The 18,189-nt window shown below is 41.8% G+C and overlaps 1 protein-coding gene across 10 annotated transcripts in view; it reads right to left on the bottom strand.

Annotated features, from left to right (window-relative positions):
• MICU1 (mitochondrial calcium uptake 1) overlaps positions 1-18,189 on the bottom strand; it is a 109,428-nt gene that overhangs the window by 30,539 nt on the left and 60,700 nt on the right. For all 10 annotated transcript variants that reach the window (XM_052800124.1, XM_052800125.1, XM_052800123.1 and 7 more), the window contains 2 exons: positions 11,232-11,314; positions 5,969-6,166 (listed from right to left, as the gene is read on the bottom strand). In XM_052800124.1, the coding sequence (XP_052656084.1) occupies positions 5,969-6,166; positions 11,232-11,314 (281 nt within the window). The remainder of the gene's footprint in view (positions 1-5,968; positions 6,167-11,231; positions 11,315-18,189) is intronic.

The following is an 18,189-nucleotide window of genomic DNA, read 5'->3' on the forward strand; positions in this document are numbered from 1 at the left end:
CTCCACTGCTGTCTCCCATGTCTCTTGGCTTCATAGTATTCATCCTGCAGCTGCACAGGCAGTCCGTAAGCGCACATTTGGTCTGTTGTCTTAGCAGAGAAGCAGCTCCTAGGCAACACACTAGAATACAAACATAAAAGTGAAGCTGCTCTGGGTTTTTCTTTGGTTGCCTAAAAAGTGGCTGCTTTTTAATCGTATTTTCAGCTTATTAATATTCCTCTCCCACCTCTACTTCTGTGCTTTACCTATTTCCTCTCACAGCAGCCATTGTTTGCCCTTCACAACCCCAGGGCTTGGACTGCCTCCCTCCCACTGCTCACAACCCGGCTACAGCATTGTGCTCCCTGGGCAGGAGCTCTCAAGCCATGCAGTACACACCACCGAGCCCGGGTCCTCCCAATGCTGCATCCCCACCTCACCTTCTCATTGCATCACTCATCCTCTGGGATAAACAGAGGACCCATGAGGTGCACTTGAGGCTTTCTGTATTTAATGATCGGTCCATCCTTCCCTCCTTCCCCATAGCATAATGAATGGTTTCAAAACATATCTTTTAATACCTCATACTGCAGACTTACTGGCGCATCCCAGGCGACTCAAACCATTCCTCAGTATGTTTGCACATCAGAGATGCCGCAGTGACAGACACCTCGGCTAAGTGCTGCAACCAGGTCAGGAAATCACTAACAAAAAAACCAAGCAATTTTTGTAATGGGGCAATTAATGGCAGATAAAAGAGACAACTTCACAAGTGCTGGTTTGGCTTTTCATATGTAAGGACCATGTGAAGGAAAAGAAAGCAAGCAGGGGACTAAAGAAGGAGATATAGAGGATACAGATGTAGAACTAGATATAGAACTGACAAAACTATGTAAGTATACAAAATCCATTACAGGACACAGAGAAGGAGAAATTAATAAGAAAAAAGGGAAAACATTACAACCCCATCATTATTCCCACAGTGGCCAGGACAGCAGTGAAGTTGACAGTGAGCAGATCAGCAGGTGAAGGACAACTTTGTGACACAACACAGCTAACCATGACAGAGACTGCCATAAGGGTGACTTAAAATAAAAATGCCTTGTCTAAGTTGAATAGCAAATTGACCTCCAAAAAGTCCGAGTTTGGGGCCCTTTCTTACAAAGCTTATCCAGTCTGACACTGCCAGATATCATTTTTTAGGCCACTGAAAACAACTGAAGTTACTTTTTTCTTTCACCTAAATCACTGCAACAGATACAAAGACACACCACTCATTGCTACAAACTTTGTTGCCTGTTAACAAAAAACTGAAAATCTGTATCAGTCTGCAAGCCCATATAAAAACAAGGCAGAACCCAAAAAATCTTGAGTAAGCTGCTAACAACACAGTAGTTTTTAAAACTTGGCACAAGATTACTCAGATATTAACTACCCCATCACTGTGACTCAGAACAGAAAGGCACTTACGGACTCAAGCTATTACCCTAAAACCAGATTGCGAAGCATTAGAAATGCCTTCTGAAACCACAATATTCATTAAGACAGGGTTGAGACCCAAAAAGATCTAAGACTTTCTAATGAGATATGTGCAGATGGAAGAGCACCCATCACCCCTTCTTCATAAAAACCAAACTAAACAGCAATCATATCGGCATTGGTCATGAAAACAGGGGTTTCCAGGGTAAAGAAGTTACTCTCACATCACCTGTCACAGAACAGACACATAAAATAAGTGATTTCCCAGATGGCAGCAATGAGCTCTTTGCTCCAGTGCTCAAAAGATCTTTTGCTTGGGAGCTACCGCTATTGGAGCATCCTTGATCCTTCAGTAAACAGCAAACTTCAAAGATCCCGATGTTTAAGCATAAGGATACACATCTGCACAAGGATCTGACTCTTCAACCTATCTGGCAAGCTCCTCCATGGGAACCTGCAACCCACCACCTCAAAGCACAGACCCCAGATCACACCAGACTGAGACATGGGGTTGCTCAAAGCCATGGAGCATAACTTTGCCTCTCCAACCGTGTCATCTCCTGCCAGGAAGACAGCCCCACACCTACAAGGCATAGGGCTGGATTAGTACCTGCTTCGCCAATTCAGCTGAGAACAAATGCCCTCCATGAATAACTGTCAGGGAAACAATGTGCTATAGAAATCTCACTGCAGGCAAATTGAAAAAAAAAAAAAAAATTCTTTATTAAGGTTTTACACCATAGGCACATATCCCACTGCTGGCAGAACGAGACCTGGGGAGATAAAAGACGACTAAATACGGAGATTAAATCACTCCTATTAGCAGGTTTTGTGTTGCCTTTCAGGGGTGACACAGATGTGGAGAACAAAGGGCTAACACATCTCTTCTACATGCACTTCCAGAATCATAGAGAAACTTAGACTGGAAGAGACCCACAGGCTGGCTGGGACTCCTCTTGGTCCACCAAGGACACAGGAGTACCTAGGACAGATATTAACAAGCAGAAATAGCATAAACAATTATGTCAAGCCCTATCCACCTTCCTAACTCACAGAATACTTTCACTCAAAAAAACCCAACACCATTCAACCCCAATACCACCTGTCCTAACAGGACACATTATAGCTGAAGAGCCTGTCCAGACAAACTCGTCACCGTTTGTCACACTACGCGACAAGAAGAAAGCAAGTCTTTCCATAGACGCTAATGCAAGGCAGTGTGAATGCAGTAAGAAAACAGTGAGGACTTTGCTGGGAGCCTGCCCCATTCAGTAGGTTGGTTCCTGTGGCTCAGCCTTAGCTAAGCTGGGCCACCCTGCAATGCAACAAGAAGGCCATGGCTTCCTCAAAGTAGCCAAACCACAAAAAGTTGTAATAAGCCATTAAAAGTGTCTCCTCTCCCTCTGGCTGTGGTTACTTTTCTCATCCTTCCTTTCCCGCAACTGAGCTGATTGCCGAGTTTCCATAAAATGATGGAAAATGTACTTTCATCAAAAAAATAAGCAGAATGCAAGAAGAAAACACCAGGCCACGGTTACTTAAGCATGCTGTCAGCACTTCAGCCATAAGGAACATTGACATGCTCAGGGCTTTGTCTGATTTAATTCCTCTGAGAAAGTTTCTGCTTGATCTTAACAAGGAATATGCATGAATATTTTGGTAAGAAAAAAATGAACCAAAATCAGTAGGAGGAAAGTGGATTCAGACGGTCAGAAACTATTGTTCCACCTTCACAGTCAGAAACAGGCTCTCAAGCGTATTAACTGCAGATATGCCTGGATCCTGAGCTGAAGGGAAAAGAGCTTTAAAAAAGGTCTTACTTAAAGTAGATTTCTTTCGGAAGAGAGAAAGCAAGCATCCCACTTTGAGAACAAAGGCACTGTGTCACTTGGGGGCTGCACCAGCCCCAGGAGATATTATTCAGACCTGCTCACAGTGTATTTCCCCAAAGCCTCTTCTGGGGTTCTGACACCAAACGTGAACAAAAACTAGTTTTCAAATTAACATCCCAGCTTCAGACCATGTACTAATTTTGCTAAGCCAACAAAGCATGAGCATATGAGGGTACAAGAGTTCAGTTGAGCCCCTGGCAGATCTGCCACCAGCTCTTTTCTGCTCCTTCTTGTCCACTGGTAACATCAGCCACACCAAGAGAAGGGTCCAGAGATGATCTGCATGGGCAGTGAAGCACGAGGCTGACAAAGGACCACTGTGCTCACAGGCTCCTTACCCAAACAGACACATAAAACAAGGGAAACCATTAAAAATCAGCTACATGAGTTACCTGATGCTCTGTAATACAGCATTTCCTAGTGCCACTTCTCATGTTCTTCTGATTTGCACAGGTCAAGCTAAATACTTGAGGAATGTCTCTTCTCTGAATTACCACGTTTTTTAAGCAGCAGAGTTCATTAGAGCACTCCCTGGAAAAGGAGCAATGCAAACCCACTAGACGCTTGTGTGAAAAGCTGCTTAACCGTGAACAAACACATCAAATGTGAAGCAAGGGTAGAAGGTGGGAGATCATGTCAAAAGAGATAAAAGCAGAAGAAAAGACATGCCACGTTACGTAACACTGAGAACAGAAATAGGCCTGTATTGCCTAAATTGATTAGAACTACGAACAGAAAAATCACGTACTTAAGTATCATGAACTCAGGAAAAAAATAAGTTTGGCAGAACAGAACTGTTACTGTTACATAGGTCAATTTTTCAGTTAAAATGAGTATCAGTAATGCTAAGCACAGCACAGTACTGTGCTCAAGGGTGCTGTCAGGCATTCAGTAACGATGCGTTTATCATACTCATTACCTTACCAAGACATAAATATCTTGCACTGTCCCCAATTAACTAACTTGTTAGAAGGGCAACTAACATTCACCAAGACGACACACAATTGACTGAAAACACTAAAAACTAAATTAATATTAAACTGTTGCAGGAGGAAAAGAAGAACAAGTACCATGAAACTGAAAAAAACCCATTGCTTCTTAATGAGATAAGTGGGGACCTGTGGAGGGAGCACAGGACTCCAGCACAGGGTCAGAAATACTTCAGCGCCTCCTTGTTGCCTGCCCCTGGAGCGATCGTGGCGGGGAAAACTGGAGCAGGACAGCAAACGAGGATAGAATAATCTCTATTTCTCCTCCCTTTGCGTTCAAGTTTCAGCTTATGTTTCTTAACCTTAAAAAGTATTTCATTCGTTTCAATTTGTAGAGGCACTGAGGAATCGACACTTTCCAGTTCACAAAGAACATTATCTTCAACCAGCCTATTCCCCCTGCAAATGCAGAGCCACACCACCCGCTTTAATGACCAGTTAAATAAAGTCAGTGAACTGGACAATTACCTTCACAAAAAAAAATTAGTCCTTGGGTCAGTTTCTTACTTAGATTTATAAAACTCCAAATAAAAAAGGGAATAAATTCAGGTTAAGTTTGCAACGACTGACTTAAGAGGAACTTAATAAAATGCTATTCATTAGGTGGATCACACAACCTGAGCACATGGACATTTATAGATCAGACTGAAGCAGCAGTGAGCTCTGAATACTGTTGTCTTAACAGGTTATGGTTGTGGTGGGATCTTCTTGTGCACAAATCCTCATTTCTGATGCAAATAAAAGCCTGGCTTTGCTCAAGTCAGGTCAAACCTTTGAGCCTGCTGCAGAGAAGGGCACTATTTCTGAGTCAATTCCTCTTTGGGAGACGAGACACAGACCAAGGAGTCCCATACTCACTGTATTTAGAAGAACTAAATTTTGAAGCTTGATGCTTAAATTCAGGCTATGTGACTAGGAGCAGGAGACTGGGAGCTGCTGTTAACTCATGGTAATAGCAAAGAAAAAAGGAGACCTTCAATTCACTTGAAAGGTAATAAACTCAGAAGAGGTGGACAACATTTCTTATAAAGCACATCAATCCAGGAGTAAATAATGGAGGTCACATAACAGAGAGCACCTATTTAGCAGGATTCAAACAAGGCTTGAACACTTACATAGCAGAAATATTCAGAATAGTGAAGCAAACAAGGAGAGGACAGAAGCAGAGACGGAAGAGTTTTGGGAATGTTATAAACCCTGGTCCTTCAGGGCACACCTCACTCATCAGGACTGAGACAAACCTTCCTTAGTAAGGTAGCAACAGACCACTCACAAACTCTATTGTTTTTTGTTTTTTTCTAAAGCATCTCCATCACCTCCATTGGCAGTGCCAAAGCAACAGCAAGGCAAGCACCAGGTGGTGGGACACACACCCGGGACATGCTGGCTGCTGCTGCAACTCCACAAGAGCAGCTACTGACAAAGGCTGGATATGTTCCTGGGGAGTGCCACAGGCACTGAAATGCTCATCAGAAATTTAACAACATGTTTGATTCGTGAGTGCTATGAGCCACAGCTGTAGTAATTCCCTCTGAACCCTTCCCACACTCTTGCTCTTCCTCCAGAAACCACGTCATGCAGCACAGTCCGTGCTGCGCTGCCCTCCCCATATGTAAAAATAACCCAAACCTCAAGCTTCAGAATATCATGCTGCAGTTTGCGCTGGAAGTCGAGGAAGTTGGAGATGGTCAGCTTCCCCTTCAGATCTGCCCCAAAGAAGTACGTTGTCAGCGCAGAGTTGAAGCCAGTTTTCAGGGTGTTCCCCGTTGTAGACCGGTCTCTGTGGCGCATGCCCATGCTGGTTTGGGAACGAATGATGCTCTGGACCTAAAAGTAAGAGTGAGGATGTTAGCATCAAAAACACCACTGGGACTTAGACTAGTCAAGTATCAGTACGAGGTACTCCAAGCTCAGCCATGTCATCCTCTTTTTTTTTTTGTCTGAAATAATTCTTAAAAGACATGACAATTCAAAAATTTGGCTGAACTTAGGCTTTGGTTTTTTCAGTCCTCTTTAAAGAAAGAAGAGTATGAAATGCTTGAAATGAATTTTAAGAAACAATTCACCCCGTCTGCAGATAAGTATTCTAATGCTGATCCTACGCATGGTCAGCAGAGAGCAGCTCGTTCCCAGCAAAGTTGCAGGAGGAGAGAAAGCTGAGGCAATCACGGGGAAGAAAAAAGCCTGCACACGTTTTGGAGCTTGCACTCCTACTTTACTGCACATCCATGTTAGCTCACACCAACCCCAGTTAGCTCCCATTGCATCTCCTTTCCCCTTGTGCACAAACCCAGGGTTTTTCCACCCAAGGGCACCGCTGCCTGCTGCTCTCTTCCATGGCTGGAAGCTCCTCCGACTGGGGCTGTATGGCAAGCTGAGCTGCAGGCAGGGGCTGACCCACCCAGAGCAAGGGGCTCTCCAAAAGTCCCACAAGCTGCATCAGCCCAAATACAACCCCAGCGGCAGCACCAGCAGAATAACAAGTAATGCAGAAGCGTCTGAGTTACCAGCAGACCATGGTATTTGCACAAAGACAGCCAAGTGTGAAAGCACATATTATAACAGCAATGTTTTTAACAAACCACGCAGCCAAACAGCATCATCCTTCCCTGAGCTCTCAGCAGCACCCTGTACCTTCTCAAAGGGACAGGGCAAGTACATGCAGGACAGCTTCCCTACCCTCTACGATATGGCAAAAGGTTGAACTTGAAGGATGCGACAGACTGAAAAATCCAACAGTTTGTTATTTTAAGGGCCCTGTGGCTAATTTAAGGGGCCAGCCAAGCCAAACGCACACTCCCCTTCTCTCTCCATCCCCAAATATCCCGCTACCCCTTCCCAGCACTTGCCCGTCTGGATGACTATTGCAGTGATATGAGAAGCCAGTGTTACTCTTTGCATAATAGCCAATCTCTTCCAACAAGACAGAGGATTCATATGAAGGACAATGAGTTTGAGAAAGGGGGGGGGGGGGAAGCCATCCGATGTGCTGCCCGGCACTCAGCTTCAACAGCACAGGCTTCCCAAAGCTCCAGCAAACACTGCTGCTTTGCCTTCAGCCTCTTCCTCTTGCTGACAAAAGTTGGAAGGGAGGAAGAAAAACAGCTGCCAAGAGCTCCAGCTGTCAAAAGGATGCCAGAACCTCGTTATCGTGGTATATGGGGTGTTCAATTTTTTCCTAACAAGAGAACAAGGGCTGGAACAACCCCAAAGGGGAAGCTCTGGAGAATGCCACATATTGCCGCCAGGCTCACCTCACTTGAAACACTGCCTCCAAACCACTGACTATTGGCTATTCTTTCACTACAAAGAAGATCAAGTCAAGTCAGAGGAAAAAAATACAGAAAAAAGGGTTTAGGGCTGCTTTTTTTTTTTTTTTTTTTTTAAGTATGCACTGTGATGTGAGAAAGGATTTTTGCACTGTAAATAGCAATTCCTTATTTTGCTTTGTGCTCCACTTTAACTGCGAGCTCTGCATACACATTTTGGAGACAAATATTTATAAACTGTCTGAAGCAATGCAGTTTATGACCAGCTTGGAAAATTGCCCCTGTTTCTGCAGAAGCGAGTATTTACCACACTGCAGACTGTTTGATAGAGCATCTTTTCCCGGGTGTGATTTATACAGCATCCTACGCCCCTCTTTTTCTCTCCCCATCTATAACAAGTGTCGGACAGTTTGAAAATCCATCTGTGGGCACTGGAGCCAAAATTTATTCGGCTGGTCCCTATTTTGAGTAATCCTTCTAATAACCAGAAAGGCAGGCAACCACTGCAAGAAGTTGTCCTCCAGCCCAACCAGTGCTGTCCTCCCCCATGGCTCATCGATCATACAAGCATCCTTGAAGCACAGAGATGCTTCACTGTCTTTGTACCTATTAAAGCATAAGTGTTTGTGATCTGTTTTATCTTTTGCACCAGACGGGAGGGGGAGGGGGGGGAGGAATCAATGAAAATAGTTAATAGTTTGAAGAGAAATCAAAAACTAACACTGCCTACGAGTTTACTACTTTTCATCCAACTTTTTAATTGAAAATAGAAGAGTAAACTAACAATTTACATGCTGAAGGATGAAAAGTTGAAGATGATACTGATGCAGGCACCAAACTGTTCAGCACTATTCACTAAGCATATGCATCAACTAGAAAAAAAAAAAAAATCTGAGGCTCTTCAGTGAGGCCTGAAGAAATTCAGTATTTTCTTATAGGTAGTTAAAGCCTCCAACTTACTTGCATATTAGCTAAATTACTGCAAGTAATTTTCTTTCTTGATGAATACTCTTAAGGTTTTTCAGACATTAATGAGAAGAGAGACCTGCTGTTAGCTATCTCCAAGGACGACATCTGAAAAAGGAGTATGAAATTCTTTCCCACGTGCTCACAGCCAGCAGGGACGGTACAATGCTTCTGTGAGGAGCCTTTTCTTGCCCTTCTTTTTCTTCCCGTTCTCCCCAAAACAATGTTGCTCTTTTAAACTGATGCCACCTCTAGTGGCATAATCCCCTGGAAGGGCCAGCTCCAGCTGTCCCTGCCAGGTAAGGTGTTTAAAGGACAGATCTGCAAACCCTGCCATCCTTCATGCTCTTACTGAGGCATTTCCATAAGGAGTGAAAAAGATTATTTATCATATAAATTATTCTGTGTGTTATATTATATATGTGTATAAAGTTATATATGTGCCTCCCACTGAAGCTGTGTGTTTGCCTTAGTTCTGTTTGGGAAGTGCAGCAAATCAGTTACAGTGATATCTGCGAAGATATTGCCAGTTTCTTCTCACTTTCCAAAACAGCTCCTTCATCCTCTGACTTGAAAGCTCTGGAAGATCAGTCTTCACCAAAATATTCTCATACTAACCAGGAATTTTATTCCTTTATATAGAGGCAGTGACGCATGTAACAAGCTTAACAAAAATACGTTCCCTTTCCTAAGGATTTTTATATGACTTAACGCACATATAACTTCCCTTTGCTTACCGGATGATTTGAGATCATTTAATTCAATTTTGTACCTTCATCTTCATAGTGCTTCTGAAACATTCATCCTCATGAAACATTCTTTCTTACTTTACACGGCTAATAAAAAAGCCAAACACGACACCTGCGTTAGTACCTCGGCATCGCTGCATTTTTAGTAGGTGGTTAACCATTCTCCACTTCTCTTAAATTCATTTATGTCCATAGTTGATTTCACTCTAGAACATTAGTAACTACTGTTAAACACCTTTTGAATTCTTAAATATTATGAGATAGCTGCGGTGGAGTGCTGTATTCATGCACTATGCAAATAGAAGGAAGAACAGTATTTTTTACTTGGGAAAATAAGAAACTCTGAATTTTTCATAGCTAAATCAGTAGTTTGTAGGGAGGCAGTGCCAAACAGCACAATAACCTGGATACAACTGTGTATTCAAATTTCCACTTGAAGGAAAATGAACAAACTCCTGGGTTTACATTACAAGCTGTCACATGAAGGGATATCCTCTTGGAGATAAACATACTCCAGTCTCCTCATAGTCCAAAGTTTGCATCTAAAAACGTACAGTTAACCAGATATATTACACAGCTCTGGAGCAAACTCATAACAACATCATCATATCCACAGGTAATAACTTAAGAAGGATGACAGCAAAAGATTAGAAGAGGGGGTGGGGGGGTAGGATTAATTTAACAGACCTGCTTTGTCACTAGTTCTTCCCATTTATAGTAAGTGTCCCAAGCATGACCTCTCAGAGACTCTTCTGAAGTTAACTAGTCATTCAATCAGCCAATGAGTAAGAATTTGTAACTAGATTATTCAGGGCTGCTTTGTTCTCGGATGTCAGTACACAGCTTTTCACCTTCTCCAAATACAGATGTCCTCCAGCATAAAAAAAACCCGCAAGAGCAGGTTATTTGTTTAACCAGAGAGTCTCGTTTCCTTTGCCCAGAAGCAGCAGCTTCCACTTGCCCATTACACGTACAGCCCTGAGGGATATGGGGTCACAGAAGTGCCAGGGGCCACATGAATATTAGGTAGGTTAGTGGTGTATCTCCTTTACCTTGTTCTTTGATAACAGAGATGGTGACAACTCATCCAACCAGCCAGTTCCCTTTTTTTGCAAACACATTTACTTTTCCTTTCACGAGTAGCACACACATGGAGCTTAGCTAATATACAGCGACTTCAGGATGTTTATGAGTTTCCAAAGCCTTAAGGCTGTTTTCTACATAGGCAAGAAAACCATACGCTTCTGCCTGGGGAGGTCAGATCTCTTCCCCACTGACACCTTGACTCTTCAATCTATTTTCACTCTAACACAATCATAAACTGTAGCTTACAGGAAGACCTCACCAGTATTAGACATGTAGGTGAAGCTCATTAAAAAGCCTGCATCAAACTCCCTGTTGATGAAACCTTGTAAGAAGGAGGGGAAAGAAACTAAATGAAAATACGCTGTCAAACACATTTTTACATTACATTGAAATAAGTGGCTAAATTCTTCTAAGCAGACTCACCCTGGTTATTCTCTGAAGACAAACAAAATTAAGGAATGCAGTGAAAGGTGTGGAAGAAAACAGGATCAAAATCCTATGACATCAGTAGAGTGAAAAAAATTCCTTATCTACTTTGGAGGTGACATCTTGTAAAGATACCTCAGTGACAAAGTCACAGGAAATCAGAGTTTATACTTACAGTTGTCTGGGTTGAATGAAAAATTATGCCTTGAAATATCCAGTTAAAAAAAAAAAAAAAAAAAAGGCAAGCAGGCACTGAGGCAACATGGCAGAGCATAGAAGGAAAAGACATAAACCAGCAGTAACCACAAATATAAATCACAATAACATCATAGAGGAGTGCTGCACTTATGACTAAGATGCCATAGCATTAAGAAGTCAACCTGTCATTCAACTTGCCTGCTCAAACTCTTCCATGTCCACCTCGCCATCACCATTCAGATCAAACATCTTAAAGGCGATTTCAAAATTCCTCTGGGGAGCTACATTAAAAGAAAAAAAAAAAAAAACAATAAAAACCAAAGACCAGTTAATGAAGATACTAAAGCTCAACAAGAAAAAAAAAGGCACAAGTTCAGAAAGATTTTATCCAAAAGCAATTTTCCATAATTCTTGCAATTTTAATAAGAAAATGCAGGTCTTGGGAACCTCTACCTACGAGCTGCATAGTGCTCCTTTTACCAAAGGTCTCAGCAAGGAGGTTAGGAGAAGGAGATGTTTCTTGAACAAAATTTATTCCATTTACAGGTGGAAAAAGCACAAAATCAAGACACTATCCGATATGTCTAATGACAATCAACAGAAAATGACGCTGTAGCAAGACCTCCAGCCTGCTCCATGCAGTACAATACCAATTTGGCCAGAGGACATTCCTCCAGCACTGCAGAGGACTCTCCATGCTTTGTGAAGCAGCCTGTGGGTGATGAGCAGACCTAGACTTTGGGTAATTCTCTTCCAGACTCAGCTTTTGTCTCACTGTACAAATTTAAACAAATCATTACCAACTCTGTCTCAGTCCAGTTATAACATTGAGATAACACACAAGCTGGAGCTCACCAGCTGAGATGCACCCAAGATGGCGTGGTACCTTATTTTTCATTGCATTTAGTCTATGTTGTCATGGTTTATTTAGCCAGAACTCTGCAAAAGCATCACTTCACAGCCACCCATCACAGCAAAACCACACTCTTTCCCCTCCATCCCATCAAAGAATTACAGTATGTTTCCATTTTGGGCTCTGTAACCCATGACCGTTTAAAGCTACAACATAGTGCCACAATTTATTTTCCAAATTAAGCTAATATATGAGAATTTATCTTGCTCTGCACACCACCTACAGAAATTTTGGTGTTTGCTGGCATTTCTAGGGAATCCTCTAGGCTATAACTAGTGCTTAGGTTGTCATCTTAAATGATCAATTAAAACTTAGCCCCTTGTTTTGTTCTGAAGATGGCTCTTCCCCACCCAAATCTGGCAGCAGGATGTAGACCACTGGTGAGGCTCACCCCCTTTAACCTCAACTGTTGCAATCAACTTTTAATATTTCTTGCGGATGCTTAAAAAGTAATGAGTTTCTGCAACTGCCCTTCTATGTTAAGGCAACTCCCAGACAGGGGTAGGAGCAGGGGACACAAAGAGGAATCACTCAGACAAAAAGAAATTAATATAGAATTAACTGAACTGGATTTTGTACATTAGTTACAGCTTCAATTTAAAGCCAGGAGACTTTTACATCGTGTTCTCCCCTTGCTATAATAAACTGTAGCACTTTATCACTAAAAAGATTCAGCAAACATGTTAATGAGATCACTTTTCCAATCACTTTGTGCCTTAAACAGATGTGTAACAACATTAAACTCAACGGCAGGAATAGCCTGTCGCTAGCCCCTTGATATATACAGCACATACAGTCCTGCTGTTATCATCTCTGGATTTCCAATTTCCTCATGCCAATTATTCAGGCTTTAAATTCCAAACACCACGTGCATAAGCCGTGTCTCCTATAACCACGGCAATCACCTGCAGCACGTGGTGGGTTATCTTCCTTCCCTTCCATACGCAACGCTGCAGCAGAAGCCATGCCTCCACCCAGCTTCTCTGTCCTGCCTGCTGGGACGAGGAGACCTTTGCTCACCGTCCCTCATTAATTCTGCATTAGCTGAGCTGTAATCAGGGGGAGCAGCTGTCCCCAACACCAACTTCATAATCTCTCCAATGTGGCAATCTAATTAAAGGGATTTATAGAAAAAGCCTCCTCTGTGTCGATCCATCATTTCCAGTGATTAATTCCCCGTTTCCTTGAAGAGCAACAGTATTAAGCACCTTCCAACTACCCTCTTAATGTTTAAATAAGACATCCAATTTTATTCACTTTAATTGCAAGTACTGCATGAAAGACTGGATGCAATTTCTTCCTATTAGCCCCAAAATCTAGCACTGCATGGAAAGAGTTGTTTGCTCTATGAGGCAAAGGAGGAATATACAAAACTAATCTAGTTACAAGATGCTAGAAAAATAGCAATTTACACATCTCATCTTTCTTCCCCCATTTTCTCTGCCAGGGTACAATGATGTATATTCTGAGATTGGAAAATTTGTTACTCGTTGTTAAAAATTGGGGTTTGGGGTTTGTTCTCTCCCCCCCCCCCCCTTTTCATTAAGGAAACATATACCACTGTGTCCAATTTGCACAGACACAGGGTGACCAGAGAAAGCAAGATACTTAACTTACCCCTCACAAAGGCTGTTTCCTTTCTTTCCCTTCTCTAAATACACATTTTCAAGAGCAGTTTATCAAAGTCTCAGAGGAGAACATCACTTGCAGAATTAAAATGAACTGTTCCACATCAAAAATCTGCAGGGTCAGTATTTTTTAAAGACAGGGGATGAAAGTGGCTTTAAATTGGCAAATTTAATTACTTCATTCCTTTAGCTAATAAGCGACACAGCCCATTTCTTCCTCTGATCTGCATCTAACTCTGATTACTTGTAATGACACTTAAATCCAACAAACATGAATCCAAGCCAGGGAAACCAGAGGGCACCGAAGACAATTAGCTCATCCCGTTCCTGCCTAGGAAGAAATGTTCATTAAGATCTATGTCCCTGATCTCTGGGCAGCCTGAATTTATTGGTCCCGAGCGAGATTATTTCTGCCTCTCCTCTTGGGCGTGATGTTTCTGACCAGGATTTATTGGGGAAGAGTCATCCTGACAGCAGCTGACCCCCCCTTGCTCACTCTGCCCCATTATTCGTGGTTACATCAGCCTGTACAACCTCCACTTCACTTTTTTCTCTTGTACTTAGATTTTTCAGAAACTTTCAGACCATAAAGGCAGCAGACACCAGTTTGCCTAGCTAAACTTAGCCTTTCTTTTTTTCCCCTCTTTTATTCTGCCCCCCAATTTTACCATTCTTGACTGCAGCTTCTCTAAATTTCCCCACTGCCTCCTTAATTAAGATGCCTCAAATGAATGCAATATTCCTCCTGCAATGGTTATCAAAACCATTTAAAGGACTGTTTGCTTTTAATAAGGTGCAATGCCTGTCTTTACAAGAGAAAACCATTTCTGGATTTTCCCCAAGTGCTCTGCTGCATTTCTATCTCTTGCTGATTTTGTGAGCCATCTCCTTGCCATCCTTTCCGACATTATTAAGAATCAAGAATTTTTCATTGTGACTAATTTCCCTTGGGCAACAACTCAGGAACTGGTCAGGACAATTGCAGTTTCTTTTCTAGCGTTATTTCCAGTCTTTAGGTGTTCAGGAGGATACAATGACTTCCTAATGATTCCTCCAAATCATTAACACAAATAAAACCATGGTACTGGAGCCCACACCAATACCAATTCATGAGTTACCTTATTCTTAGCTTTGAGATATATGTAACTATATCTTGAAAGAACAGGTTGAAATTGTTCTGTAGATCCATAGCTGACCAGATCTACGCGCCAAGTTGTTTTTTCGACTAACCTGGGAGTTAGTGCGAAGGGCAATTAACATTTTTCTTGACTCATTTGTTCAAATCAAATATTTGGGAACAGAAAGGCAGTAAGAAAACCAAAAGCCACAGGCAGTAGCATTAAGGATGAGCAACCTCCTCCAGACAAACAGATGACAAGCAGCAGCATTGACCACGTTGAAAAATCCACCCGATCCGTCAGCATAAAGCCCCAGGGAACCTCTGAGGCATTAGATGGGCTGATAAGGCATCTTTAAGCCAATCAGGTAATTTTTAACTATTTTGAATTATTCAACAGAACAATTTGGAGCACTCAATTGCTCTTTATTGCCATTTACTCTCACCAGAAGCAACGCATTCTGAAAGACAATAAATGCTCACTGATGAGAAAGGCCACATCTTACTATTTTTGTGCTCTTTTGATTTTCTCTTTCCCCCAAACTCAATACTCCACACTCGAAGAGATACCTCTCAACAAGTCCTTCCCTCTGACTCCTGTTGCAACTCACACAGTACATGGCTACAGTCACAAAAATTAAGTGTCTGTAGAGCATCCAACTCAAGCAGAGGTACCACATTTTAGGAAAACTATTTTGAACACACTTTTGGAAAATAAACATTGTTCCCTTCAGATGTAGTTGAAAATTTCTTTGTCTGAATTTAAACGCAAAGCAGCTCAGGACTTCAATATCCATCCTGAAGCCTAGTAACTCCCCAGGCAACTCCAGTATGGAATAAAAGATCAAGAATTCAGCTGGGGAGTTACTTGAAGAAAAATTAGTCATTAGGAGTTAAATATCCTATGATTGCTTCTTCCCCATCTATCCCAAAATTAAGAAAAATATATGTGTACAAAGGCCGTTGTACTCTGAAGCTGAAAAAATATATCTTCATAATCGATCCAAAATTAACACAGTCTTCCTAAGGTAGAGACAGATTTTCATCTAGAGAGATGGCTCTTGAAGCCTTGCAGCTTTAATATTTTTTTTCTTTACTTTTTTTCAGGCCACAACATTAAAAAAAAAGCTTACCTTATTCCTCAAGATTTTTTTTTTTTTTTCCCCTTAAGTTACATGAATCAGCATGGTCATTATTCTGTCTGACTCCACACAGTGGAGAAATTTTTTCTGTATGTGTTTGAATTGGAACATTTCTGTCTGAAGGAAAGAATTGAGGTCACAGACGATCTCACCCTTACAAGACCACAGACCAGCACCGGCATCTAGTTCATTGTAAGCCACTGCACCGGTAATAGGGAAGAGCTAGATGATACACTTTCACATAATGCATCTCCAAATGCTGTAATATTTTTCTTTTTTAGAACAGAGTTACAGCCTTATAAGGAAGCAACTATCCACAGAATATAGATGGCTGAGCCCTAGCTGCAATAGATATGGGGAAAAAACCTCAAACATTAAAATGTGCTAATGTTGCAGATATTTTCCTTTCAAATTATTTCACTATTTCAGAAAATGAATCCAAATCCCACCAACTTTTTTTTTTTTTTTTTTTAAATGTTTATTAACTCAGAACTGTAAATAAGAGAGAGCTAAAATAACCTAGTCCACAGCACGGAGACTGAGCCACAATATCATCGGTTCTAAAGGGAAAATACCTTTAAATACCTAAGGACTATTTCTTACCGCAATGAAGAATCAGAATTACCTCTGAAATAATACAAATGCATCATTTTAAAACCTAAATATACAAATCCCACTGAAATACAGACTGAAGCTTTAAAGCAGTCTAACACCCAGAAAATCAAGTTTTCATTTGATTTTCAAATTCCAGTTAAAATCTAAAATACAATGCTGCTTTCACAAGTGGGAAACAGGTCTTTCATGCCTGGTATTAGTACACCCTATTTCTATAACTGGCACACGTTTGGGGTAGGTGTTATTTCCTAACAGCACGAGCCAGATTGCATTGGCTGGACCATCACTCCTAGCTCACCGGTGCAGCTCCACATGTGGGGAAAGTGGTAGGAAGTGGCTCATAAGGAACCTGCTGCCATGCAAAGTAAAAATACCACCAATACTAATAGTAAGAAAAGCCCTAAACAACCTAGACCAAGAGAAATGAAGTTTTTGTTAGCTCCACACTCTAAATCCACGCTGGAGGTTCACATGCCTGAACCCAGGCACATGGTTTCAAGCTCCACTTGAGTACCAAGCTCCAAGGTTACTGAGCTGCACATGCTCACACTGCCACCACTGACAGAGAGAGGTGCCCAACAGAAAGCAAAGAAGGGGTTAACTAGCACAGCTGACAAGTAAAATCCTAAATAAACTGTCCTGTTGTACAGAAGAACATGGATCGGACACATGCGTTGGGAAGAGCTAAAGGATCTGGCATGTGAACGGATGCTCCAATCCACCCTTTGGAAAGCTGTACCATGACAGTGTGCTACCTTCAGATACAAAAATTTACACCAAGCATGCAGTATGCTTTTCCTTGGAGCGATGTCCCAGATAATGCCATTTTTAATCTTTCTTCTATTTAATCAATTTAAAAAATTAAAGAAAAACTATTGCTGTTTCACTTTTCTATTTTGTTTGTTAGCTTGTGAACCAAAGCAACTCTGTAATTTTGACACCAAATTTTGTATTTTGGTTTTAACATCAATGACAAACGTACGCCTCAGTTTGAGAAATTTGAAAGAATGTGACAGGGCCTTGGCCGGCATACAAGACTTACCTTTCAACAGCTTCTCATCAGTTACCACATGACTCACAGAGCATTGCTGGAAATCAAGATTCCCTCTTAAATACCCCTCTGAAATAAGGACGCGGAAACAAGCTGTTGAAATGGCAGCGCCAGACAAAGGCCATTAGAAGTTGTGCTGTCCAGGGAACCCCTGGAGAAAGAGGACACCCCAAACATCTGCAGGTTCTGTGATATTGCTTTGAGCGACACAAAATTACTCTATTTCCTAGTTCTATAGAAATAATCATGAGTAAGTTTCTGGAACTTCTTCATCAGACTAACAAGTGCTGCACGCTGAGTAGTCCTTCCCTGCTGCAAATTTACTGTCCTCTGTGATACAGGAGGTTGTTGGAGATCCATCAGCCCATCACACCATGCAAATACAAGGGATGAAGAGATGAACAGAAAAAGACCAAGTGAAGACTGCAGGCGGAGAGGCTAGTAGAGCATCCCATGCCGTAATGTCAGTTTTCAAACTGGAGAGGTCAAGCTCTGCTTAGGAAGATCTCAAACTGCCAATGCGAGAAATCTATCCCATTTCTGTCCTTCTGTCCTTCAGCACGGCTACCAGCCCATGGCAGAAGTGGGATGCTGAGCCAGAGAGGCCTTGGTCTGACATGAAGCAACCAGGCTTACATTTGGAAGTTGGGACATCCCTTGGAAGAGTATCTCTGTGTTGCTCAGACACAT

Source organism: Harpia harpyja, chromosome 10, assembly GCF_026419915.1.
Source record: "Harpia harpyja isolate bHarHar1 chromosome 10, bHarHar1 primary haplotype, whole genome shotgun sequence".
Lineage (NCBI taxonomy): Eukaryota > Metazoa > Chordata > Aves > Accipitriformes > Accipitridae > Harpia > Harpia harpyja.